Source organism: Ranitomeya imitator, chromosome 4, assembly GCF_032444005.1.
Source record: "Ranitomeya imitator isolate aRanImi1 chromosome 4, aRanImi1.pri, whole genome shotgun sequence".
In the NCBI taxonomy this organism is placed as follows: domain Eukaryota; kingdom Metazoa; phylum Chordata; class Amphibia; order Anura; family Dendrobatidae; genus Ranitomeya; species Ranitomeya imitator.
The window spans coordinates 606,842,024-606,868,403 of NC_091285.1; the positions used below are offsets into that span (position 1 = coordinate 606,842,024).

Consider the following 26,380-nt stretch of genomic DNA (forward strand, 5'->3'; position numbering starts at 1 on the left):
TACAACACAGATGAGTCTGGTCCGTTTTGCACTTTTATATAGCAAATCTATAAAAACGAAGCATAAAAAAAACAAAACACAAACCCACAGATGTAAATGGAGCCCATCTCTGCCGTCCATATGCTCGGCTTGTCATAGCGAGAGGACTGCTTTAACTGTACGGCAATGTAAAAAGAAGCAAGCGGAGCGGGATGTCATCTACTTGTGAACATGTGGTATCCATTTTGGGGAAATAATTGCAGAGGAATACTCCCATTACTGCTGGATGACCTCTAAGCTGTCCGATATGTGATTATTTTCAGATTTTAGATTTTTCTTATTCTATTATATACACATGATTATCATGGCGGCCAACTTGCTTGACTTACTAACAGCAGAGAGAGAGGTTTTACAGCACTTCAATGAGAGAACTTTCTAGGCATATTCTGCTTTCTGTACAGAGGTCACTGCGCAGGGAGAGGGGAGGAGGTGGGCTGTGACCATCACTTATTGTGAATGGTGGATATTGTGTTATTCTAATTATTCAGGTGTTATCAGCAATATTCATGAAGAGGAAAGCTCTGACATCACCGTTAAATGGTGGCGTTATCGGTCATTATCCTGCCTATGATTATGTGACTACTAATAAAATAATAATAATAATAATAATAATAATAATAATCCCTATAGGTGAAAAACTGGAAGACACTGGGATTTGGCTCTAAGTTTTTATTCCATACCACAATCAATATTGGTTTAGGCAATACGCCATTTTCTGGAGACACATTCCCTTCATGTCTTCTGTTGTGTAGGGCCGTGTTGCATTGGTATTGTTCTATAGCTATACATGTTGGGAAGGCATCGCAGGGAGAAAAAAAAATGTAAAAAGTGGTAATAAGATAAGGTTAAGGTAATAACTTAACATGGACAAAACAGAATCCATCATCTTTCCCCCATCTCACGCGACCCCCCCAACGAACCTATCCATTACAGTAAATGGCTGCCCACTCTCCCCAGTCCCACAAGCTCGCTGCCTCTGTGTAATCCTTGACGCTGATCTCTCCTTCAAACCACATATCCAAGCCCTTTCCACTTCCTGCCGACTTCAACTCAAAAATGTTTCACGAATCCGTTCATTCCTCAACCACGAATCTGCAAAAACCCTAGTCCATGCCCTCATCATCTCTCGCCTTGACTACTGCAACCTCCTGCTCTGTGGCCTCCCCTCTAACACTCTCGCACCCCTCCAATCTATTCTAAACTCTGCTGCCCGACTAATCCACCTGTCCCCCCGCTATTCCCCGGCCTCTCCCCTCTGTCAATCCGTACACTGGCTCCCCATTGCCCAGAGACTCCACTGCAAAACCCTAACCATGACGTACAAAGCCATCAACAACCTGTCTACGCCATACATCTGTGACCTCGTCTCCCGATACTTTCCTGCACGCAACCTCCGATCCTCAAGATCTCCTTCTCTACTCCCCTGTTATCTCTTCTTCCCACAATCGTATACAAGATTTCTCTCGCGTATCCCCCCTACTCTGAAACCCTCTACCACAACACATCAGACTCTCGCCTACCATCAAAACCTTCAAAAAGAACCTGAAGACCCACCTCTTCCGACAAGCCTACAACCTGCAGTAACCACCGATCGACCAAACCGCTGCATGACCAGATCTATCCTCACATACTGTATTCTCACCCATCCCTTGTAGATTGTGAGCCCTCCTGGGCAGGGTCCTCTCTCCTCCTGTACCAGTTAGGACTTGTATTGTTTATTGTACTTGTTTTTATTATGTATACCCCTCCTCACATGTAAAGCGCCATGGAATAAATGGCGCTATAATAATAATATCATTACGTATTACGACTGTGGTATTCTGCTATCATCCCCTCAGAGGTGACAAGTTTCTATAGATCCCCAATCAACAAACCGAAAAGACAAAATGACGAAGTATCTACTACAATTGCTAAATGAGAAAAGGGCACCAGTAACTGAAGTGACATTGGTGTGTGTGGTGGTGGTGGGCAAGCATGTGATAAAATGGAGGACACAAGAATATCTGCCCCTGACAGCAGCATGAATACATACAGCAGGTGAAATAAGTATTCTACATGTCACCAATTTTCTAAGTAAGTATATTAAAGTATTAAATAAATTTCAGTCAGCGTGTTCAATGCTTTTTCCCCGGTGTCATTTCTCATCATTACATATAATTTATTGACATCTATGGTTTGATTTCTTTGCCTGTGTGGATTGGATGGGTTGTTACCGACATTCGGTGAGAATTTCATGTCAATAGCACCTTTAGAAATAGATTTACTTGGAGAATTGGTGACGTGTTCAATACTTATTTCACCGTCTGTATTCATATGATACACCAGTCACTTCACAGTAGTCCTGAATAAAGTCGCCTCAGTATGTGAGGGTATAATAGGCAATATGTGATCTAGGAAGCCACACGTCGCACTTCTCCATAGATCAGTGACATCTTATTCTCACACACTTCCATCACAGTACATCCATATTGCAGGAGCGCACACCAGCTAGGATTATTACCTGCGGGTATCAGAGCATCGCGTTCAATGATCCTTGCCGATGCCAAGTCGCTGATGATGTACTGCATACGCAGGTGCTTGAAGACTGGCACAAATGGGCAGCCCCGATCAGTTTCTAGAAAGGTGATGCCGGTATCTTCTAATTCTAAAAAACGCAGAAGACGAGAGATAATGCAGCATGGGTATGGTCACAAACTATCCTTACAGTAGTGACAGCCAGCAGGTCCATGAGATACAAGGCACACTTAGGGTAGCACACATGTAAAAATCAGAGCACGGACAAGAACAACGTCAACACGCGGCTTACTGAAAATCAGCTTAGTTGTCAATAGGTCAAAAGTGTCCAGTTCTGGTCTTTTTAGATTCCCGCCGCTGCCCCCAAGTAGTCAGTTCGCAGTTTTTTGCTTGTTTCTTAATCGACCATATGGTGGGCCCAAGAGCACTTCCGACATGTACAGATTACAAAAATCATCAGTAAATAAAAAAAAATTATATATATATATATATATATATATATATATATATATATATATATATATATATATATATATATATATATATATATATATATATACACACACACATATACATATATATAATAAGAGCAAAAATTGGCCATTTTGTCAAGTTGGCAGAACCTTTAGAATGGTCAAGAGGTTATCAGGTGTTTTTATCCGTTTAACTTTGTACAGAGCAATTATCAAAGTGCGCTGATCTGTGGGTGGCAAAACTGCTGTGTGACCACTGTACATGTCTGTACCACAACCTTGGCGCCTACACGTCAATATGCCGAATCATACACTTTTATAAAAGGTTTCTTACAGCCTAAAATGACCCCATTTACCAACCTTTCCTGCGTTTGGAGAACCAGTCATCCGCTTCAGCTAGGAGCTGTATTAAGGACCCGCTCCAAGAAGGCACTAGTTGCAGGAACATCCACTGTTGGAAAACGAGGCAAATCAATTTACAGCTGAAAACAAAGCCTTTACCCAAATAACACTGAAACCTATTACATTTTGTTACAGAATACCAACTGCTCAGCACAAGCCCTTAGTGTGATTTATTTACCCTACAATTTGCACACATGCGGTCATATACTGACTGGACTTGAGGAGCCTCACGCAATGCAATTGTATTGAGCCAGGCTGGACAAGTCTAGTCTGAATGTGGCAGGAAGTATGTAAATCGCATGCTTGTGGTTATATGACCGCCAGTTCCCAGCAATGCCACCAGAGAATCCTTGCAGCGAATATGCTGTGAGGATTCACAAGCCTGCAGTCACGTTATGTGACTGAAGACTTGTACCAAAAGGCCACACAACCTCTTTAAGTTTGGTAAAAATATCATAAAAAGTAACGCAGCAAGTTGTGAAGACTTGAAGACCAAAGACCATCTCCTGATAATTGAGTCCATGCAGTGAAAGGATAGGTAGACCAAGAATGGGCAAGTAAGTATTTACAGCAAGATCTAATCCATGAAAAGTGCTATCCCCACTACAGGATTAGATTCTCAACGTATCAGGGCCTTAGGCTCACAGACTGCTACTCAGCCGTCTCTGGTTCCAAAAACCAGGACAACAAAACAAGAGAAGGAAAAATCCAGGCCGTGCCCAGTCAGTCACATCAGTGGCACAGCAGCTGCAGTATTGATTTGTATGGGGGAGGAAGAAATGAAAAATGCCAGTTATAAAACCGTGCCCTAACTTTCTCTTGCATCATTTCTACTCACTTGTGACCACATTTCAGTAGCGACATCTTAGGGCCATAATGATAAGTACGCGTTAGTGCCCTAGTCACGTCCGGTCGTGATTAGAATGATTGTCAGCACAGGGCCAAGGCTAGTAAAGACATTTCCTCAGTTATCTCAGGTCAGAGCTTCCTCTCGAGATAGTCATTTAATGTTCATGTAATCAATACTGTGCGTTCTGCACTTTACCAAGTAGTGTAAGTGGATCTCCGGGGTGCTTGAGATTCCTACTCTGCGCAGCAGTGTACAGATCGTGCTTTGTAGTGTTATTTCTATTAAAGTAGGACACGTAACAAAAGATCATATAGAAATCCATGTGCACTTATACTAGGCAGCACGCCCTCCATGGATGGTTGGTGTGCGAGTGGTTGGTCTTCAGTATCTACCAGCCTCTATCAATGGGTGGGCTGCATACGGCAGTGCACTGGGATTATGACCTGGTGTTACCTTTATCTGTAATATTTTCAGATAGTATAGAACAATGCTGATGTGGAACTCTGAATGCAGAAAAAAACCTTAATTTTATATTAATCTTTTAAAAGGTACCCGTCACATCCAGAAATGCTATTTACTAATAGATACAGGATTAATTTGCATGTAAATGGTATTAAAATAATATTAGGCTGCCCTACTGGAGCGGCGGCAACAGGGAGAAAATTAAGTTATAGCCTCTGTATAGCTTCCACTTACTAACTGTACAGTCATCATGTGGTAAATCACCCACATGTACTTGGTGGGCACTTTGTGAGCCAATTAACCGCTTCATTGTCCAATGGACCGCGGTATCTTAAAGGGAACTTGTCACCCCGAAAATCGCGGGTGAGGTAAGCCCACCAGCATCAGGGGCTTATCTATAGCATTCTGTATTGCTGTAGATAAGCCCCCGATGTTACCTGAAAGATGAGAAAAAGAGGTTAGATTATACTCACCCAGGGGCGGTCCTGCTGCTGGTCCGGTCGGATGGGCGTCTCTGGTCCGCTGCGGCGCCTCCCATCTTCATTCCAAGATGTCCTCTTCTGATCTTCAGCCACGGCTCCGGCGCAGGCGTACTTTGTCTGCCCTGTTGAGGGCAGAACAAAGTACTGCAGTGCGCAGGCGCTGGAAAGGTCGGAGAGGCCCGGCGCCTGCGCACTGCAGTACTTTGCTCTGCCCTCAACAGGGTAGACAAAGTACGCCTGCGCCGGAGCCGTGGCTGAAGATCAGAAGATGACGTCTTGGAATGAAGATGGGAGGCGCCGCAGCGGACCAGAGACGCCCATCCGACCGGACCAGCAGCGGGACCGCCCCTGGGTGAGTATAATCTAACGTCTTTTTCTCCTCTTTCAGGTAACATCGGGGGCTTATCTACAGCATTACAGAATGCTGTAGATAAGCCCCTGATGCCGGTGGGCTTAACTCACCCGCGATTTTCGGGGTGACAGGTTCCCTTTAAGTGGTTAAAGACACCATCCCTTCACAATTGTAATCGTGAGTGACGATCGTTGCCATGATTGCCCTTAGGTCGCCTAATGACCCGGCAGGGTACGGTGGCCTGTGAGATCCAGCTACAAGTCAGGTCTCACAGGCTGAGTCAGTGACTCGCTGACAGGTCGCATGCACTGCAGACCAGTGATCAGAGTAAAAATTAGACATGTCACACAACTGAGACTAAGTGAAAAAGTGAAAAGTGTCCAATAAAGTGTGTAAAAGGTAAATAAAAAAAAAATAAAAAAAAGTCAGATACTGTCACTGGTTCTAGGCATTTGTGAGGGACAATGACAGAATACTGGACAGCACAATACTCATTCAGGCATGGTTCCAGTTGTCAGGATATTTTAACTCGCAAAACACCTGTATATGGGCTGCTGAAAATCACTTTGTCACTCACCAAAAACCCCTCCATAATCAAAAAGTCGGTTGTAGGGTGTGCGATGTCTCTGTGCAATAACCTAGGCCCCATTTTTCTTGGCACCACAGTAAACACAGATCTGAAAATCACCAAAATTTCTTCCTTTGGGGTATGCTGAACACAGAAGCCTACTAGCACAGGCCTTCCATAAGTCTGCCATTATATTCATAAACGTGGAGCACTGCAGGAATCCGAGAAGACTTCCAGCACTGCATGTAGTATAACCGATTACACATACGTCAAGGTATGTAGCGTATTTTTGGGGTTTGGTTTGCTTTCTTTTAGTGGGAATTATTCAGGAGCGCTATCAAAAGAACTTAGGAAAAAATCTTCTAATATTTTGAAACAAAACCCAACCTATTCCCTTTCTAAACAGCATGGAGACTGTCATGTCTACTGGACCATAAAACGATAAATCCACACAAAATAACACATCTGTCACATTTGTCATGTTTCAGCATTTTACTGGAATGTACAGTACAGCAAACTAAGCTTTTCTGACAAAGTTCAAGGTAAACTTGATTAAAAAGGAACACCGCACGATTGAAGACCGTCTGACATGTCATGTCCCCATAAAACCCATGCCCAAATAAACACTCTGGAGACAGATTTAATTTAAAGTGGAAATAAAATGGCCGTGCGGTTTTATTCAGGGTTACATAAAATACCATAAAATGCTTCCAATAAATAAACTTCCGATATAACATATTTAAAAATTCTCCAAAAATTCCAAATGTCCAAATCCACCCATACATGGGTGATTTATCCCCACAATTAAAACCACACGACAGTAGGAACGATGACATAAAGGGAGGGAGGGTGGGCTCTTCGTTGCTCTTGCGCCAGCAACTGAGGTAATGACAGCTGTCAGTCAGATCTGTAAATAACTAAAAACCGCCAAAACACTCTCCACCAATGAAAATGCTGGAAAATTAGCGCTCAAAAACTGGAAAAAACCAGTCTGTCACGAATCCCACAGATTCTGACTGAAATTTACATTCCCATAAAAATGAGGAAAAAACTATTAGAATAGGCTCATAGCAGGGTCCATGGGGACATGAGACCCCCGCTTTATTTATTTTCAGTTTACGCGGGGGGGCTTACATGTCCCCATAAAACCCATGCCCAAATAAACACTCTGGAGACAGATTTAATTTAAAGTGGAAATAAAATGGCCGTGCGGTTTTATTCAGGGTTACATAAAATACCATAAAATACTTCCAATAAATAAACTTCGGATATAACATATTTAAAAATTCTCCAAAAATTCCAAATGTCCAAATCCACCCCCAAACCACACAGGCCCCCCCTGACCACACAGCCATTTTTCAACTATATTGCCCAAGTTCAGATTAAAAATGTCAAGTCCTATGTTGGACAAGTGAACCAAATCTTGTCTAAACAGACCAGGTAAAAACCCCTCCAAATCCACATGCCTAAAGGAAAAGCCTCCTAGAAGGGGAAAAAATTTCATCATTTCACGGTTCACCCTTTTACGAATCTTATCCATAAAAGCAAATTGCTGTTGCTGCCAAAAGAGTCTGGGAATGACCTCGGAAAAAACAAGGCAAGAAAAAGGAAAATTTTGTTTCAAAAAAATAAGATCGGACCGCATGGCCGCCAATAAATTATGCGTATTGATCTTCCCGAGATCATTCCCAGAAAGGTGAATAATTATTAAATCCGGGTATGGAAATTTCAACAAACAATTTTTTAGCTCAGGCACCAAGGAAGCCCACTTCAGTCCACGGATGCTATGCCAGTAAACCTGCGTAATGGAAGGGTTAAAGGACAGATTCTCCGAGTAACAACGCTGACTAGCCATCTTCTGGGCCCAGAAAATAAAGGAATGGCCAACAATCCAAATAATATTTGGACCTAAAAGAAAATAAATAATTAGTCAGCATATAAATTATGTCGAACGTACAGTTTAAAACGATTCGATTCCCATCTTCCCATTTTTTTGATTCTGGCATCAGATAAGCCGGCTCTAGAGGCTTCCGTAGCCGCACCTATCCTAAACGAATGAGAGGAGATCCTGAGGTGACTCTTACCCAAAAAAGATAAACATTTTTTCAAAATAAAATTGAACTGGAATACAGTGACTGGGGCTTCATCTTTATGCAAAAACAACGAGCCCTGCACCGCGGGCCTAACCACAATCCATTTGGAAAAATTAAAAACTGGGCAAATAGTTTTGTCACCAAAAGATTTCAAACAGATTTCATTACCTCTTCCCATTTGATCCGTTTTAGAACTTCTAATAAACACCAAAAGAAAGGAGTCAAAAATTTTAACGTCCTCCAGCCTGAGCCCGGATGGCTCAGCTTTCTTATAAGACACTATCTCGCCGACTCTAAGAGCTCCAAAAAAACAAATTGAGAAAATGGCGTTAAACAATAGTGCTTCCTCCGGATTTGAAAATTCTTCTTAAGTAAAGATTCCGCGAATTGCAGAGCAACAAAAGGGTCGGAAGTCAATGCATTGAACCCGTGAAGAAAACAAAAATCAGCCCATTTTTTCCATGCGGCTGAGTAGTCAGCCCACGATCGTTTGGACAGGGAATTTTCAATAAAATGCGGAACTAAGCTGAGATCACGTCCCAAACTGATGGAGGACAATGGGTCGCTTCCTTGTCTGCTAATGGCACCTGTTGGGAAAAATTAGTCCACTGACTATTCAATAACATTTCAGTTAACGATTTAAATTTGCTAGAGCCCAATTTCGCCTTCAGCCAAACATTGTTTTTCAAACATAGAAAAACCAGTTGTCTCAAAATCTTTGCGGCCTGACGATTCTTTGAAGATAGAGTGTTGATAGCAAAAACTACTGCTTGATTAGAAGAGTACAACAGAATTCTTGAATTTTTCAAGTTTTTGCCCCAAATGAAGATAAGTGAAAAGATTGCAAAAAGCTCTAAGAGCAGGGAATTATTCATGGCCCTGATAATATGAGAATCATCAGGCCAATTCAAGCGCACCCAATGATATGAACATACTAAACTGACACCTAAAGAAATATCCGCGGAAAAAACCAGAGGAATGGAATCCGCATTGATGAAGGGAGATTGTAAAACAGATTTACCATTAAAATCGGACAAAAATGACAGCCAAATTCTAGCGTCCTCCTTGAGCTCGGAGCGAACTCGAATGTGGCATTTAGGTGAAGAAAAACCCTTGGTGGCTTCGTAAAGACTCCTAGAAAACACACGGCCCATTGGAATTACCCGAAGAGCAAAGTTCAGCAGGCCTAAAAGCGCCTGAAGATCTTTGAGAGAAATTTTATCCTTAGACAAAAATTCAGAAAGAGAAGCACGCAGTTTGGCAACCTTATCTTCAGGAAGAATAGCTTCCATTTTTACAGAATCGATTGTGATGCCTAAAAATTCGATTCGATTACAAGGGCCGACTGTTTTATCCTTCGCAATAGGAACGCCAAAGTGAGAGCACATCCGAAAAAATGTGTCCAGGGTAGCCTGACATACCGGTGAATGAGGAGGACCTACGAAAAGGAAATCATCCAGGTAGTGCAGTATCCCAGCTTCCTCACAGCTGGATTGCAAAACCCAATGCAAAAAAACAGAAAATGTCTCAAAGTAAAAGCATGACAATGAAAAGCCCATTGGAAGGCATTTATCGAAAAAAAAACAGTCATCAAAATGGAAACCTAACGAGTTAAAACCCATAGGGTGAACTGGTAGAATCCTAAAAGCCGATTTAATATCGGATTTCGCCATTAAGGCAAACGAACCAAATTTCCTTAGCAAATCCAATGCGCCGTCGAAAGAAGAGTAACAAACTGAACAACATTCCTTATCAACTTCATCATTTAACGAGTGGCCTGGCGGATACGAGAGATGGTGAATTAAACGAAAAGAACCAGAATCTTTTTTAGGTACGACCCCCAAAGGTGAAATGCGAAAATTTAAAAAGGGGGGGACAGAAAAGGGCCAGCCACTCTACCTAATTCTAGTTCATTACGGATTTTTTCCCTAGCAACTTCTGGAAAAGCAGAAATGGAGGATAAATTCTTTACAATAACGCAGCCTTTCCCTTTGAAATGGGGTACATAGAAGCCATTATAAAAACCCTCAAACAGGAGCTGACTACTCTCCTTGTTTGGGAATCTGTTTAGCCAGTGAACCATATTTTCCAAAATCACCGGAGTCCGGGCCTTTTGGGTTAGGTTCCTTACTTGCAGATTGCTGGGCTGCCTGCTTCTTGAAACATTTGGACATCGGATGGGCATTACCGCAGAAGGAGCACTCGTGCCTAAATCGGCAATTATTACTCCATTTGCAAAAAGTTTCATTGAAGGCGAAGCAGACGCCTCTTTTAGGAAAGGAATTAACCGTTTGCCTACTCGTGACTTGTCTCGACGGCAGCATGAGGTTAATCCACAACCCGATATCTTTCGTACCCCATTTAACTTCAGGGTGAACAGATAGCTTGTGCCTGAAAGCCTCATCATAGTGAAGCCAAGCGGAGCCGCCGAAATTTTTATACGCTTCTAAAATAATATCGACGTGCTGAAACAAGCTACTGCAAAGATTAGGGGATTTCTCCCCCAAAACTGCGGCGTAAATAGCGAAGGCTTGTATCCAATTGTTAAACGATCTAATGTTACGCCTACTATCCTCAGAATCAGCCCTATCCTCTTTTTTTTCAGACTTCGGGGGCTGATCTCTGCGAGGAATAAGGGAAAATATATCAATATAATTATTGTTCCAAATAAGCTCCTTAACCGAGGAACTTAAATGGAAACCAAGCGGAGACAGCTCACAAGTTAGAGCCTCTTTAAAAGGATTTATTGGGATGGAAGCTATGGAAGGCGTATCAATGTGCATAGCGTCAATAGTAATCTTAGGAACCGATGAAGAAAGGGGAGGGGGAGTGGGTACAACATCCCCCAGAGCTTCACACACTACTGATTTAATAAAATCCCTCAATTCACTATTAAGCAGAATTTGATTAATGTTCTCACCCCTGTCAGGCTGGACCTCCCGGCGACGCTCACCAGAAATGCCTGCGCTCAAGCCCATGATATTAGGCGAGCGCGGCTCTCTGAGCGAACTTGATTGAAGATCCTCTTCATCTTCTGAGGACTGTGCTGCAGCCGCTGGAGCCGACCTTCCCTGCAGATCCGATGCAAAGATGGCCGCTCTGGAGAGAGAGCAGGAGGGGACCGCAGCGCTTTTACGGCCCTGCCCCACTCCTGCCTTTCCGGCTGCATGTGATGACGTCGCCGGTTCATCTAGGGGGCGACGGCCGACGTCTCTCACCGGGCTGCGGGACTTCACTGAGGCGCAGCGTCGCGGTTTCTTTCCGGCGTCACGTTGGCTGCGCTTGGGCGCCGGGGAATCCGACGCTGCAGCTGAGACAGACCTTGACCTCCTGGAGCGCGATACAGCACTCGGCGCTGGCTGGGCGGCAGGTACCGGGGTTGAAAGCGGGGGGAATGGCTCCACTTCGGTAGGAGGAGGGATACCATCAGCGCCCACTGGTACTTCCTTCATTGCCAGGCAGCTTTTTAGCCAGTCTAAACCATCCTGGCCCCCTGCCCTAGCTAAAACTTCCTGGACTAGCTTCTCCATGGCAGAGTGGTACCTCTTCGTTGCTCTTGCGCCAGCAACTGAGGTAATGACAGCTGTCAGTCAGATCTGTAAATAAATAAAAACCGCCAAAACACTCTCCACCAATGAAAATGCTGGAAAATTAGCGCTCAAAAACTGGAAAAAACCAGTCTGTCACGAATCCCACAGATTCTGACTGAAATTTACATTCCCATAAAAATGAGGAAAAAACTATTAGAATAGGCTCATAGCAGGGTCCATGAGAACATGAGACGCCCGCTTTATTTATTTTCAGTTTACGCGGGGGGGCTTACATTCTGAAAAACATTCAGAATCGTATAAACCAAAAACCCATCAAACACTCATAACATGCCAACTGGCAGCTTTCCTTACCTTCTTTAAAGCCGTGTACACATCCATCTCTACCTGCATGACAAGTAGATCCGGTGAACAGATGAGCTGCTTCATCATATTGATGCTGCAAATGCACAAATTGACAAAATCAAATATATTAAACAGAAAGTGTCAGTATGGGGTTGTCACATAAAGCAGATTACATGGTGCTATACATAACAGTGCAGCATTCGATGAGGTTGAAAACTGGTTTAATATGAGGCTTGACTACAAGTCATCAAAGTTTGTAGATGGTTCACAGGCACACGATTTTGCAGGTACACTGAGGTTGGCTATGCCGCCATCAATCAGCAACATCAACTGTACATTAATAACACGAAAATGTCACCAATTTGCAATAGAATAACTTGTCAGCATCTTGGTTACCTGGTGGCCACTACAGGTGCCCCTACGCTTACACAACATAAGATGTGGTCATACTATTATTGCGGTCATAAGAGATGAGCAAACCGCTGGTTCTCATGACCCTGGTCAGACAGGCTCATCAGTAGTCCATGGCTGCCGGGAGAGAGCCCTGTGAAGAGCCTCCAACCTGCCGGAATCCCCGTGGCTTTCTCAGAGTTGTTGGCCATGTGTTCTATTAAGCAGAAGAGGATGCTTAAGTTGGAGGCAGGTTCCAGGGACCCCATCTGGTGGCCACACACACTACTAGTCCATGGCTGCTGGACCAGGGCCTTGTGAATCGCTCTCACCTCTATTCATACTGAGTTGGGGGCTTTATACAGAATGGCAGGCCCTCCATTTTACAAAAGGAAAACTCAGCTTATTGCAACTGGTTGTTCCATCCTATGACTTGTCAGATACTTGAGTGCTGATCAATAAAGGGGCTACAGCCATGTAATAACGTAAGCAGAACATCAGCCACATATTTACACCTGAGTATATAGAGTCCATTCACTGACATCAAGGAAAGGCCTCAGGGTTGAGGAACGCATGGGGAAGATTTAATAAGCGGAATGTGGGCCTTTTTGTCGGAGATACCAGAAGTAGCGCACTCTGCCATCACAGTCCCACTGACATATAAAGTTATCATCGGTTGAGGGACCATCATTCTATTCAAATAAGACCGAGTTCAGAGATTGGTGTGGTTCAGCAATTAGCAAATTAACACCTACCCAAAATAACTTGCTTTTTAGGGCAGGTGCAGACATCAAAACAACGGATCACACGTGACCGAATGATATTCTATGGGGCCGTCCACATGTCAGATATTTCCTTGGACCAAGCCTGACCAAGGAAATAAAGTTGCTGCATGCCCGAGTTTGATCTGATAATCGGATGCAAGTCAATGAGTGCGTGGGAAACATTAGACTGTACTCGGATGACATTTCACTGCAGTCAGATTTTCACGGACAGACACAATGGAGAAGATGGAGATATTTTTTTTGCCATCTTCTCCACAACCAAATGATTCGGATCACATTATGATCAGAGTGTTATTTGAGAAAATCTGGTCGATTATGTAATTGAGAAAACAAATGGTCGTATGCGCCAACCCTTCTGGAGCTAAATTATTCAGGCATTCCAACAAGAATTTTGAAAGCAAGTACACCAGAGCCATTAGGTTTAAGATCCATTTAACAATAGAAGCAGTTTGTATTGTGAAATCTTGTGACAGATCAGCTCTAAAATCAATCAGAAGAACTAAAATAAAGTCTCAGAAGAAATCACGTGCAAAAGTTTGGAAAAGTGCAGTCTAAAACCCTTACGGAGATTATGTCTGAAGATTATGTTGAAAGGTCCATGAATAAAACATCCTGATAAGAGGACAGCCATCATGCCACATATTGTCACAGCAAGAGACTAGAAGTTTCCTACATGATGAAATACACAATGGGAACGGACTGCGATAGACACGTCTGTGTAAAGAGCTTCCATTTAGTGTTAATAATTCACACATTTCTTATAAACCAACACAATATTTCATCATAAGATACCAACCGGGAGAGTAACCGCGCTCCGTAGGTAAGAACTAAGCATTTGTCCTTCAGTGCAGAGACGCATTATTAAAATGCATTGCCCCCAAAAACGCACAACTCAAATATAAGACCTCAAGTGTTCTCTTACTTTAATTCCTTAGAAATTCTGTTCAGCCGTTTCTTGTCATTCTCCTAAACTCCTGAATGACTAACATGTCTAGAAATGCCGTGAGTGACAAGCCACATATATATGTGTAACCAAGCAATCAATCCTTCCCAAGGTCTACACATAATAGATAATCCCTATAGGAGCTGAAAAAACTGAAAAGTACTGTTGTCGTTATATATATAAAAAAAACACGGAAGAAAATACAGCTGAACATCTCAAGGTCTTACATTTACTACCAGTGCTCGACACAGAAAATAACTGCGCAGAAGCCAAATAAAAATGTATACACTGGGGATGCAAAAAATGCAAGATTTTTCTAAGCAAAAAAAATAAAATCATACCCCCTTTTTGCGTGGAAAGAAAAAAAAATGGTAGCATAAATATACACACCTCAAACCAAGACTTTATGACAGCATTCCCTCTTTTTGGGTAGGTGCCCATTAGCACAGCACATTTGGAATTGGCGATCTTTGCTCCGTCGTCCTTGCAGTGGCGTTTATATGTATCAGATTGCGAAGGAATCTCCTACATACAACACTCTCTTCAAGTCAACTCACAGATATTCAATTGGTGCAAAATTGACATTTGGAACTGCTTGTAATTCCCTCCACCTTGACTAAAGCCCCAGTTCCAGCTGCAGAAAAAGAGCCCTAAAAGCATAATGCTGCTTCTATCATTCTTCACTGTGGGTATAGTGTTCTTTTTTGTGATTTACAATGTTGGCTTTGTGCCAGACACTTTTTGGAATTATAGCCAAGAATTTCATCCTTGGCCTCATCAGACCATAATACGTTTTTCTCACATGCTTCTGGCAGAATTAATGTAGGTATTTGAGTTCCGCGAATCGATCCACTCATCTTTAATAGCCAGGATTGGATGGTTTTTTTTTTCGTAAGAAAAGCTTTCGTCTTGCTACCCAACCCCACAGGCCAGACCAAAGAAAAGTACACCGTGTTCCAAATTATTATGCAAATGATATTTTTCTTGGATTTTACTAAATGGTCAGTGCAAATGACAGTCAGTCTAATAAAAGTCATCACCCGTTAGATTATACATCAAATTTTATTGAAGAAACCTCCCAATGATAACAGGATAATCTCCAAAATGAATAAAAACTCAAAATGCACTGTTCCAAATTATTAGGCACAGTAGAATTTCTAAACATTTGATGTTTTAAAGAACTGAAAATGCTCATTTGTGGAATTTGCAGCATTAGGAGGTCACATTCACTGAACAAAAAAGCTACGGTATTTAACTCCAAAACCTCCTAACAGGCCAAGTTACATGTTAACATAGGACCCTTCTTTGATATCACCTTCACAATTCTTGCATCCATTGAACTTGTGAGTTTTTGGAGAGTTTCTTGTATTTCTTTGCATGAAGTCAGAGTAGCCTCCCAGAGCTGCTGTTTTGATGTGAACTGTCTCCCACCCTCATAGATCTTTTGCTTGATGATACTCCAAAGGTTCTCTGTACGTTTGAGGTCAGGTGAAGATGGTGGCCACACCATGAGTTTATCTCCTTTTATGCCCATAGCAGCCAATGACTCAGAGGTATTCTTTGCAGCATGAGATGGGGCATTGTCATGCATGAAGACGATTTTGCTCCTGAAGGCACATTTCTGCTTTTTATACCATGGAAGAAAGTTGTCAGTCAGAAACTATTTACTTTTCAGAGATCATTTTCACACCTTCAGGAACCTTAACCCCTTAGCGACCGCCGATACGCCTTTTAACGGCGGCCGCTAAGGGTACTTAAACCACAGCGCCGTTAATTAACGGCGCTGTGGAAAAAGTCCATAGCGCCCCCCAGAGGCCGATTTTCTCCGGGGTCTCGGCTGCCGAGGGTAGCCGAGACCCCAGAGAACATGATTCGGGGGGTTTTTAACCCACCCCGCATTTGCGATCGCCGGTAATTTTACCGTTTACCGGCGATCGCAAAAAAAAAAAAAAAAAAAAAAACGATCTCTTTAATTTCTCTGTCCTCCGATGTGATCGCACATCGGAGGACAGAGAAAAGGGGTCCCAGGTGGCCCCCCAATACTCACCTAGCTCCCCCGATGCACCTCGTGTCTCCCGGTGGGCGCCGCCATCTTCAAAATGGCGGGCGCATGCGCAGTGTGCCCGCCGGCCGGCACCGGGAGAATCTTTGGGGTCTCGGCTGCCGGGGGTAGCCGAGACCCCAAAGAGCATGATCGGGGTCGGTATTACCGACCCCTGTTTTGCGATAGTCGGTAATTAACTGTTTACCGCCGACCGCGAAAAAAAAAAAAAAAAAAAGTAAAGTGTAATTCTCTGTCCTCTGATGTGATCGCACATCAGAGGACAGAGAAATAGGGGGATTCGGGGACCCTAGCATACTCACCTAGGTCCCTGGATCCTCTTGCTGCTCCTCCTGGCCGCCGGCAGCAGAACATGGCGGACGCATGCCCAGTGCGCCCGCCATCTGTCTCCATCTGCCGGCCGGCAGGAGAACAGCAGTTGGGGCTAAAATTAGGGGTAGGGTTAGGGGTAGGGTTAGGGTTAGGGGTAGGGTTAGGGGTAGGGTTAGGGTTAGGGGTAGGGGTAGGGCTAGGGTTAGGGCTAGGGTTAGGGCTAGGGTTGGGGCTAAATTTAGGGTTAGGGCTAAATTTAGGGTTAGGGTTGGGGCTAAATTTAGGGTTAGGGTTGGGGCTAAACTTAGGGTTAGGCTTCTTTCACACTTACGTCGGTACGGGGCCGTCGCAATGCGTTGGCCCGACATACCGACGCACGTTGTGAAAATTGTGCACAACGTGGGCAGCAGCTGTAGTTTTTCAACACATCCGCTGCCCAATCTATGTCCTGGGGAGGAGGGGGCGGAGTTACGGCCACGCATGCGCGGTCAGAAATGGCGGATGCGACGTACAAAAAAACGTTTCATTGAACTTTTTTTTGTGCCGACGCTCCGCCAAAACACAACTGATCCAGTGCACGATGGACGCGACGTGTGGCCATCCGTCACGATCCGTCGGCAATACAAGTCTATGGGCAAAAAACGCATCCTGCGGGCACATTTGCAGGATCCGTTTCTTGTCCAAAACGACGGATTGCGACAGAATGCCAAACGACGCAAGTGTGAAAGTAGCCCTAGGGTTAGGGTTGGGGCTAAAGTTAGGGCTAGGGTTGGGGCTAAAGTTAGGGTTAGAGCTGGGATTAGGGTTAGGGTTTGGATTAGGGTTGGTATTAGGGTTAGGGTTGGCATTAGGGTTACGCTTGGGATTAGGGTTAGGTTTGGGATTAGGGTTAAGGTTAGGGTTGTGATTAGGGGTGTATTGGGATTAGGGTTAGGTTTGAGGTTAGGGTTGAGATTAGGATTAGGGGTGTGTTGGATTTAGGGTTTTGATTAGGGTTATGGTTAGGGTTGACATTAGGGTTGTTTTGGGGTAAGGGTTGTGATTATGGTTAGGGTTAGTGATTAGGATTATGGATGAGGTTGGGATTAGGGTTAGGGATGTGTTGGGGTTAGGGTTGGAGCTAGAATTGGGGGGTTTCCACTGTTTAGGTACATCAGGGGGTCTCCAAACACGACAGCCAATTTTGCGCTCAAAAAGTCAAATGGTGCTCCCTCCCTTCTGAGCTCTGCCGTGCGCCCAAACAGTGGGTTACCCCCACATATGGGGCATCAGCGTACTCGGGATAAATTCGACAACAACTTCTGGGGTCCAATTTCTCTTGTTACCCTTGTGAAAATAAACACTTGGGGGCTACAAAATCTTTTTTGTGAAAAAAAAAAAATATTTTTTATTTTCACGACTCTGCATTCTAAACTTCTGTGAAGCACTTGGGCATTCAAAGTTCTCACCACACATCTAGATAAGTTCCTTGGGGGGTCTAGTTTCCAAAATGGGGTCACTTGTGGGGGATTTCTACTGTTTAGGCACATCAAGGGCTCTCCAAACGCGACATGGCGTCCGATCTCAATTCCAGCCAATTCTACATTGAAAAAGTAAAACGGCACTCTTTCTCTTCCAAGCTCTGCGGTGCGCCCAAACAGTGGTTTACCCTCACATATGGGGTATCGACGTACTCAGGAGAAATTGCACAACAACTTTAGTGGTCTAATTTCTCCTGTTACCCTTGTGAAAATAAAAATTTGTGGGCAAAAAGATCATTTTTGTGTAAACAAAAGCGATTTTTTATTTTCACGGCTCTACGTTATAAACTTCTGTGAAGCACTTGGGGGTTCAAAGTGCTCGCCACACATCTAGATAAGTTCCTTAAGGGGACTAGTTTCCAAAATGGTGTCACTTGTGGGGGGTTTCCACTGTTTAGGCACATCAGGGGCTCTCCAAACGCGACATGGCGTCCAATCTCAATTCCAGCCAATTCAACATTGAAAAAGTAAAACGGCGCTCCTTCACTTCCAAGCTCTGCGGTGCGCCCAAACAGTGGTTTACCCTCACATATGGGGTATCGACGTATTCAGGAGAAATCGCACAACAACTTTTGTGGTCTAATTTCTCCTGTTACCCTTGTGAAAATAAGAATTTGTGGGCGAAAAGATCATTTTTGTGTAAACAAAAGCGATTTTTTATTTTCACGGCTCTACGTTATAAACTTCTGTGAAGCACTTGGGGGTTCAAAGTGCTCACCACACATCTAGATAAGTTCCTTAAGGGGTCTAGTTTCCAAAATAGTGTCACTTGTGGGGAGTTTCCACTGTTTAGGCACATCAGGGGCTCTCTGAATGGGACATGGTGTCCGATCTCAATTCCAGCCAATTCTGCATTGAAAAAGTCAAACGGCGCTCCTTCACTTCTAAGTTCTGCGGTGCGCCCTAACAGTGGTTTACCCCCACATATGGGGTATTGGCGTATTCAGGAGAAATTGCATAACAAAATTTATGGTTACATTTCTGTTTTTACACTTGTGAAAATAAAAAAAATGGTTCTGAATTAAGATGTTTGCAAAAAAAAGTTAAATGTTCATTTTTTCCTTCCACATTGTTTCAGTTCCTGTGAAGCACGTAAAGGGTTAATAAACTTCTTGAATGTGGTTTTGAGAACCTTGAGGGGTGTAGTTTTTAGAATGGTGTCACACTTCATTATTTTCTATCATATAGACCCCTCAAAATGACTTCAAATGTGATGTGGTCCCTAAAAAAAAATGGTGTTGTAAAAATGAGAAATTGCTGGTCAACTTTTAACCCTTATAACTCCCTAACAAAAAAAAATTTTGTTTCCAAAATTGTGCTGATGTAAAGTAGACATGTGGGAAATGTTATTTATTAACTATTTTTCATGACATATCTCTCTGATTTAAGGGCATAAAAATACAAAGTTTGAAAATTGCAAAATTTTAAAAATTTGCGCCATATTTCCGTTTTTTTCATAAATAATCGCAAGTAATATCGAAGAAATGTTACCACTAACATGAAGTACAATATGTCACGAAAAAACAATCTCAGAATCAGCGGGATCCGTTGAAGCGTTCCAGAGTTATAACCTCATAAAGTGACAGTGGTCAGAATTGCAAAAATTGGCCTGGTCATTAAGTACCAAATTGGCTCTGTCACTAAGGGGTTAAAGGGCCCTACCAGCTGTTTCCCCATGATATCAGCCCAAAACATGACTCCTCCACCTCCTTAACGTCGCAGCCTTGTTGGGATATGGTGGCCATCCACCAACCATCCACTACTCCATCCATCTGGACCATCCAGGGTTGCTCAACACTCATCAGTAAACAAGACTGTTTAGAAATTAGTCTTCATGTATGTCTGGGCCCACTGCAACAGTTTCTGTTTGTGAACACTGTTTAGGGGTGGCCGAATAGTAGGTTTATGCACCACAGAAAGCCTTAGAAAGATCCTACACCTTGAGGTTCGAGGGACTCCAGAGGCACCAGCAGCTTCAAATAACTGTTTGCTGCTTTGTAATGGTATTTTGGCAGCTGCTCTCTTAAGGTACCGTCACACTCAGCGACGCTGCAGCTATATAGTCAACGAGCCGACCTAAACTAGATCGCAGGAGCGTCGCTGTTTAGGTCGCTGTAGAGACGTCAAACACAAACTCCACAAACTCCAGAACGATGCAGGAGCGATCCAGTGATGTAACGGCGACTCACTTCTCGTTCTCGCTGGTTGTTAGCTCCATGTCAAACAGCCAGAGTGTACCGATCCGACACACATCTAGGGGCCCTATGCTCGTTGCTGGCGTCGTTGCTTTTGATGTCAAACATGACGATACACGCCGACCTGGCATCGAAATAAAGTTCTGGACTTCTAGCTCCGACCAGCGATGGCACAGCAGGATCCAGATCGCTGCTGCGTGTCAAACACAACGAGATCCCTATCCAGGATGCTGCAATGTCACGGATTGTTGTCGTTCTCTTTGCAAAGTTGATGAGTGTGACGGTACCCTTAATCCAATGAATTTGTCTGGCAGAAACTTTCCTCATTATGCCTTTATCTGCATGAACTCTGTCTGTGCTCTGTTTCAGTCACAAATCTCTTCACAGTACGATGATCACGCTTAAAGGGAACCTGTCACCCCGGTTTTTCAGTACGAGATAAAAATACTGTTAAATAGGGCCTGAGCTGTGCGTTACTATAGTGTATTTTGTGTACCCTGATTCCACCCCTAAGCTGCCGAAATAACTTACCAAAGTCGCCATTTTCGCCTGTCAATCAGGCTGGTCAGGTCAGATGGGCGTGGCGACATCGCTGTATCTTCCCCCAGATCTTGCATATATTTCCGTTGGTGGCGTAGTGGTTTGCGCATGCCCATCTTCTGAATCCACTGGGCAGAAGAAAAAACGCGCGATCGGCGCCATTCCCCTGGTGATCTGTGGGGGGAACCATCTTCCTGAGGCCGCGGAGCCATTTTCCTGAAGTTGAGATGCGAACTCGGCTTCAGGAAAATGGCCTCCGCGATCCCCATCTGCGCACGCGCGGCATCCCGCGGCCATTTTCCTGAAGCCCCGGGCAGCAGAGGACTCCATATGCGCACGCGCGGCCTCAGGAAGATGGCCGTCCCCACAGATCACCAGGGAAATAGCGCCGATCGCGCGTTTTTCTTCTCCTGCCCAGTGGATTCAGAAGATGGGCATGCGCAAACCACTACGCCACCAACGGAAATATATGCAAGACTAGCTATTGAACCCGTTCTACGCCCGGGTGGCGAGCATTTATATTGGTATATGGTCTCCATCCTGGTATGTGCTGCTCCCATCCTGCGCCCCCGTTCTGTCATTTGCTGCTCCCATCCTGCGCCCGTTCTGTCATTTGCTGCTCCCATCCTGCGCCCGTTCTGTCATGTGCTGCTGCCATCCTGCGCCCGTTCTGTCATGTGCTGCTGCCATCCTGCGCCCGTTCTCTCATGTGCTGCTGCCATCCTGCGCCCGTTCTGTCATGTGCTGCTGCCATCCTGCGCCCGTTCTGTCATGTGCTGCTGCCATCCTGCTCCCGTTCTGTCATGTGCTGCTGCCATCCTGCGCCCGTTCTGTCATTTGCTGCTCCCATCCTGCGCCCGTTCTCTCATGTGCTGCTGCCATCCTGCGCCCGTTCTGTCATGTGCTGCTGCCATCCTGCGCCCGTTCTGGCATGTGCTGCTGCCATCCTGCGCCCGTTCTGGCATGTGCTGCTGCCATCCTGCGCCCCTTCTGTCATGTGCTGCTGCCATCCTGCGCCCGTTCTGTCATGTGCTGCTGCCATCCTGCGCCCGTTCTGTCATGTGCTGCTGCCATCCTGCGCCCGTTCTGTCATGTGCTGCTGCCATCCTTCGCCCGTTCTGTCATGTGCTGCTGCCATCCTTCGCCCGTTCTGTCATGTGCTGCGGCCATCCTGCGCCCGTTCTGTCATGTGCTGCGGCCATCCTGCGCCCGTTCTGTCATGTGCTGCTGCCATCCTGCGCCCGTTCTGTCATGTGCTGCGGCCATCCTGCGCCCGTTCTGTCATGTGCTGCTGCCATCCTGCGCCCGTTCTGTCATGTGCTGCGGCCATCCTGCGCCCGTTCTGACATGTGCTGCTGCCATCCTGCGCCCGTTCTGGCATGTGCTGCTGCCATCCTGCGCCCGTTCTGGCATGTGCTGCTGCCATCCTGCGCCCGTTCTGTCATGTGCTGCTGCCATCCTGCGCCCGTTCTGTCATGTGCTGCTGCCATCCTGCGCCCGTTCTGTCATGTGCTGCTGCCATCCTGCGCCCGTTCTGTCATGTGCTGCTGCCATCCTGCGCCCGTTCTGTCATGTGCTGCTGCCATCCTGCTCCCGTTCTGTCATGTGCTGCTGCCATCCTGCGCCCGTTCTGTCATGTGCTGCTGCCATCCTGCGCCCGTTCTGTCATGTGCTGCGGCCATCCTGCGCCCGTTCTGTCATGTGCTGCTGCCATCCTGCGCCCGTTCTGTCATGTGCTGCTGCCATCCTGCGCCCGTTCTGTCATGTGCTGCTGCCATCCTGCGCCCGTTCTGTCATGTGCTGCTGCCATCCTGCGCCCGTTCTGTCATGTGCTGCTGCCATCCTGCGGCACCATTGTATTATATGCCCCCCGCTCCAGTGTGTATGCCCCCGAATGCTGCTGCCATATAAAAAAAAAAAAAATACCATACTCACCTATCGTCCGGCTCCACTGCAGGTATGTCTTCAAGAAAATGGCGCCGGAAAGCGGGGACTGCGCAGGCGCCGATTCCGGCAGCAGGAATCGGCGCCTGCGCAGTCCGCGCTTTCCGGCGCCATTTTCTTGAAGACACACCTGCAGTGGAGCCGGAGTGTGTCTTCAAGAAAATGGCGCCGGAAAGCGCGGACTGCGCAGGCGCCGATTCCGGCAGCAGGAATCGGCGCCTGCGCAGTCCGCGCCCTCCGGAGCCGGGAGCAGAGGAGCCGGGACACGGAGCCGCAAGCAGCGCTGGAACCGGGAAAGGTGAGTATACTTACCCTCCCTCCTGGCGGTCCCTGACTCTCCGGTGGAGATCGCGGTATGCGTTCAGTGCTTACGCATACCGCGATCTCCCGGGAGCGTCGCTCTGTGAGGCCCAGACTGCGCCGGCGCTTGCGCAGTCTATAGAGGCTTCGGACAGAGTGACGCTCCCAGCGTTATATTATAGATCTGGGGGAAGATACAGCGATGTCGCCACGCCCATCTGACCTGACCAGACTGATTGACAGGCGAAAACGGCGACTTTGGTAAAAAAACAAAACAATTAAATCTTTATGACACAAATCTAATTTGCATAATAATTTGGAACACAGTGTATGGGAGATTGTTGTCACATGCAGAACACAAACAGTACTTGCCAGAAATTCATTGCTGTAGGCCTCTTGCAGCCTTCTGGACCAGTTTTCTTGTTAATTTATGATGGAAGTCCAGTTCTACACAACATCACTATGGTGCCAACTTTAAACCGCTTCTTGATGAAGGTCTTCACAGTGGTCAATGGAAAATGTTGGAAGTGTTTTTGTACCTTTCATCTAACTGATAACTCTCAACAATAAGTTCCCTTTGCAGTGTTGTACGCCGTTTATGGACCATGGCTTTTGCTGCAAAATTTAACAATCAAAAATGACAGGAATATCCAACTAGAACAGCTAAACTTTATATCGGCTTCATCAGAATTTTTTTTCTTCTTCTGTGAAGCTGCAGGGTGGAGAGAGACTCATGGGGCCAGGGTGGAGAGAGACACATGGGGTCAGGGTGTGAGACAATAATTCTGTAGGGGCTAATTAAGGGATATTATTACTACTGTGATGTATTTTATTTTTGAGGATACAGTTCTCAGTGTGGGGGAGGGGAGGTCCTGATACTGTGCAGGGCAACAACATACTTTTTTTTTTTTCCTTCATCTGGTGGAGTGTAGGCGTTAATGAAAAATTGGGGACTGTGCTCTGGTTAAAGTGCTTTATATAACTTATTTTCTGCAGATTCGAATCCTGGATGGAAGAAGTGTTGGCGGTCTCTGCTGGATGAAGATGAAGGACTTCAACTAGAGACGTCACCAGTGAGTCAGTGTGTTACCTGTACACTGACACTATACACTGTATAGGAGAGGGTCAGGGAGCTTCACCGTAGCGTTAAAAGATGTATGCTGAAGCTGTGAGTAATGAAACCAGGTGGGTGCCGATCCTGCTGGTGAACTCAGCCGTGAACAGTTAGTAAAGGAAAGGATTTCTCAGGCACTCCAACGACCTTGGTGAAAATTATTGTTCTTTCATTCAGAGAAAGTGCAGCTAAAAAAAGGGGAGTGGATTAAAAAACATTACGCATTTCTGGTGCGATACTGCGCCCTTAATCATAGGCCTATAACTAAGGGTGGAAACAGGAACACATGGGCTACTTGCACAGTGAACAAGTCTGTAGGATCATGTTCACACACCACCAAGAAACCTGAAGACACAAAAGAGAATAGTAAAACCAAAAACACTCAGTTTGAAAAAATGTTGCAGTAATCCGCAAGTGCTAGTAAAAAGATGTAAAAAACAGGGTATTTGGTTGATACGTTTTTTGCAAAAAATGTATACTAAGCTGCTCTACCAATCTTCACGGTATACCCTTATCAGAACAGTCCTAACTAATGTATGCAATCCCTATCTGATGTATTTAAAAACCTGATCATCTGTATATAACCTGTGTGAACAGGGTTCAGAGAGGAAAAATCCATGTGTGCATACAGGGTAGAACAGCTTTTTGCAGTATAACTAAGGGTGCAGTATCACGCCAGAAACGCGTAAGTTTTTTAATCCACTCCCGTTTTTAGCTGCACTTTATGTCTGAATAAAAAAGAAAAATCATTTTCACCAACCTCGTTGGAGTGCCTGAGAAATCTTTTCCTTTTCTGACTATACACTGTATACTTTATACAGAGCTCCTATGTATAATGTCACTGGTGATCACTGTAGTACCTGTACACTGACACTATACACTGTATACACAGAGCTCTATACATAGTATACAGTGCATATTATCAGTGTACAGGTACCACAGTGATCACCAGTGACATTATAAACAGGAGCTCTGAACATAGTGTATAATGTACAGGTAATACAGTGATCACCAGTGACATTATACACGGGAGCTCTGTATATAGCATATAGGTAATAGAGTGATCACCAGTGACATTATACACAGGAGCTCTTTACATAGTATAAAGTAATCGGTGGTGTCATGGTGGCAGATTAAAAAAAATCTTTTGGCCAAAACAAAGCTGAGGCTATATATGTGACATGGTATTAGATGGGAACTATTACTGTGTAAATGGTGAGGACTTGGTGTAGAAGTGGAGTTTTTCCAAGAGAGGGTGGTGGGACTGTGGAAGGTTCGAGGGTTGAAGGCAGAGTTGGGGTGGAGCCTTAGCCGAGTCTCCAGGGGGCCATTTTTTTTTTTTTTTTTTACCACTATGGGGCCCTGAAATTCCTGGTGGCAGCCCTGGAACATGGTTACCCACAATACTAATGCAAACACTACAGTCCAAACCTCCATCCGCAGATAACAGAGGACACTAGACGTGCCAAGAAAACATTCCCCACATCATTGCTGCTTCCCACCAGCCTGGACAGCTGACATCAGATAAGAAGGGTGCTTGGGCAAAATTCTGTCTATTCCCCATCACTGGATGTTTGTCCTTGATCACACCATCGTCCATGTACTCTAGATACTGTTGCATGGGATACCTCTGATCAGTTTTTGAGCTCCTAGACTCATTACAAGTTGCTCAGGTCGCTTGATTTTGCCATTCTAAAGTGGACTGACACAAACTGATCCAGGAAAAACTTTCTCACTAGATTTCATGCTGCCCGTAGGGGTCATGCATCTGAGTTCCATACAGTAAAGCTCCAATCACGAGGGGAAGGTGACTGTAGTAATGTGGCCATTCAGTGTAGTTCTTGTTATACGTTTTCTGTTGACAGTGCAGCCAGCGGTGGGCATACACACAAGATGAAATGGCCAGATCTATAGAATGTACTGACACAAAGCAACAGATTAGAACGACAGGAGTAGTGCTCTACCTCCTACAGGTAGCACTAGAGCATGGTCTTACAAGCTTCCTGATAGCGGGCTGTCCCCTAATGATCACTTGTCATTAAGGCAATATAAAGCATCGTTAATCAGAAATTTAAAGAGGGTCAGCCCCAAATCACTATTTAACCTAAGCCCATAGTTATATGGGGAACTTGTCCTCTATTAAATCC

The 26,380-nt window shown here is 44.9% G+C and overlaps 1 protein-coding gene across 8 annotated transcripts in view; it reads right to left on the bottom strand.

The window, feature by feature from the left end:
- The window catches only part of GMCL1 (germ cell-less 1, spermatogenesis associated), a 196,954-nt gene that overhangs the window by 85,935 nt on the left and 84,639 nt on the right, over positions 1 to 26,380 (bottom strand). For all 8 annotated transcript variants that reach the window (XM_069766552.1, XM_069766553.1, XM_069766549.1 and 5 more), the window contains 3 exons: positions 12,138 to 12,222; positions 3,387 to 3,477; positions 2,540 to 2,683 (listed from right to left, as the gene is read on the bottom strand). In XM_069766552.1, coding sequence (XP_069622653.1) covers positions 2,540 to 2,683; positions 3,387 to 3,477; positions 12,138 to 12,222 — 320 coding nt within the window. The remainder of the gene's footprint in view (positions 1 to 2,539; positions 2,684 to 3,386; positions 3,478 to 12,137; positions 12,223 to 26,380) is intronic.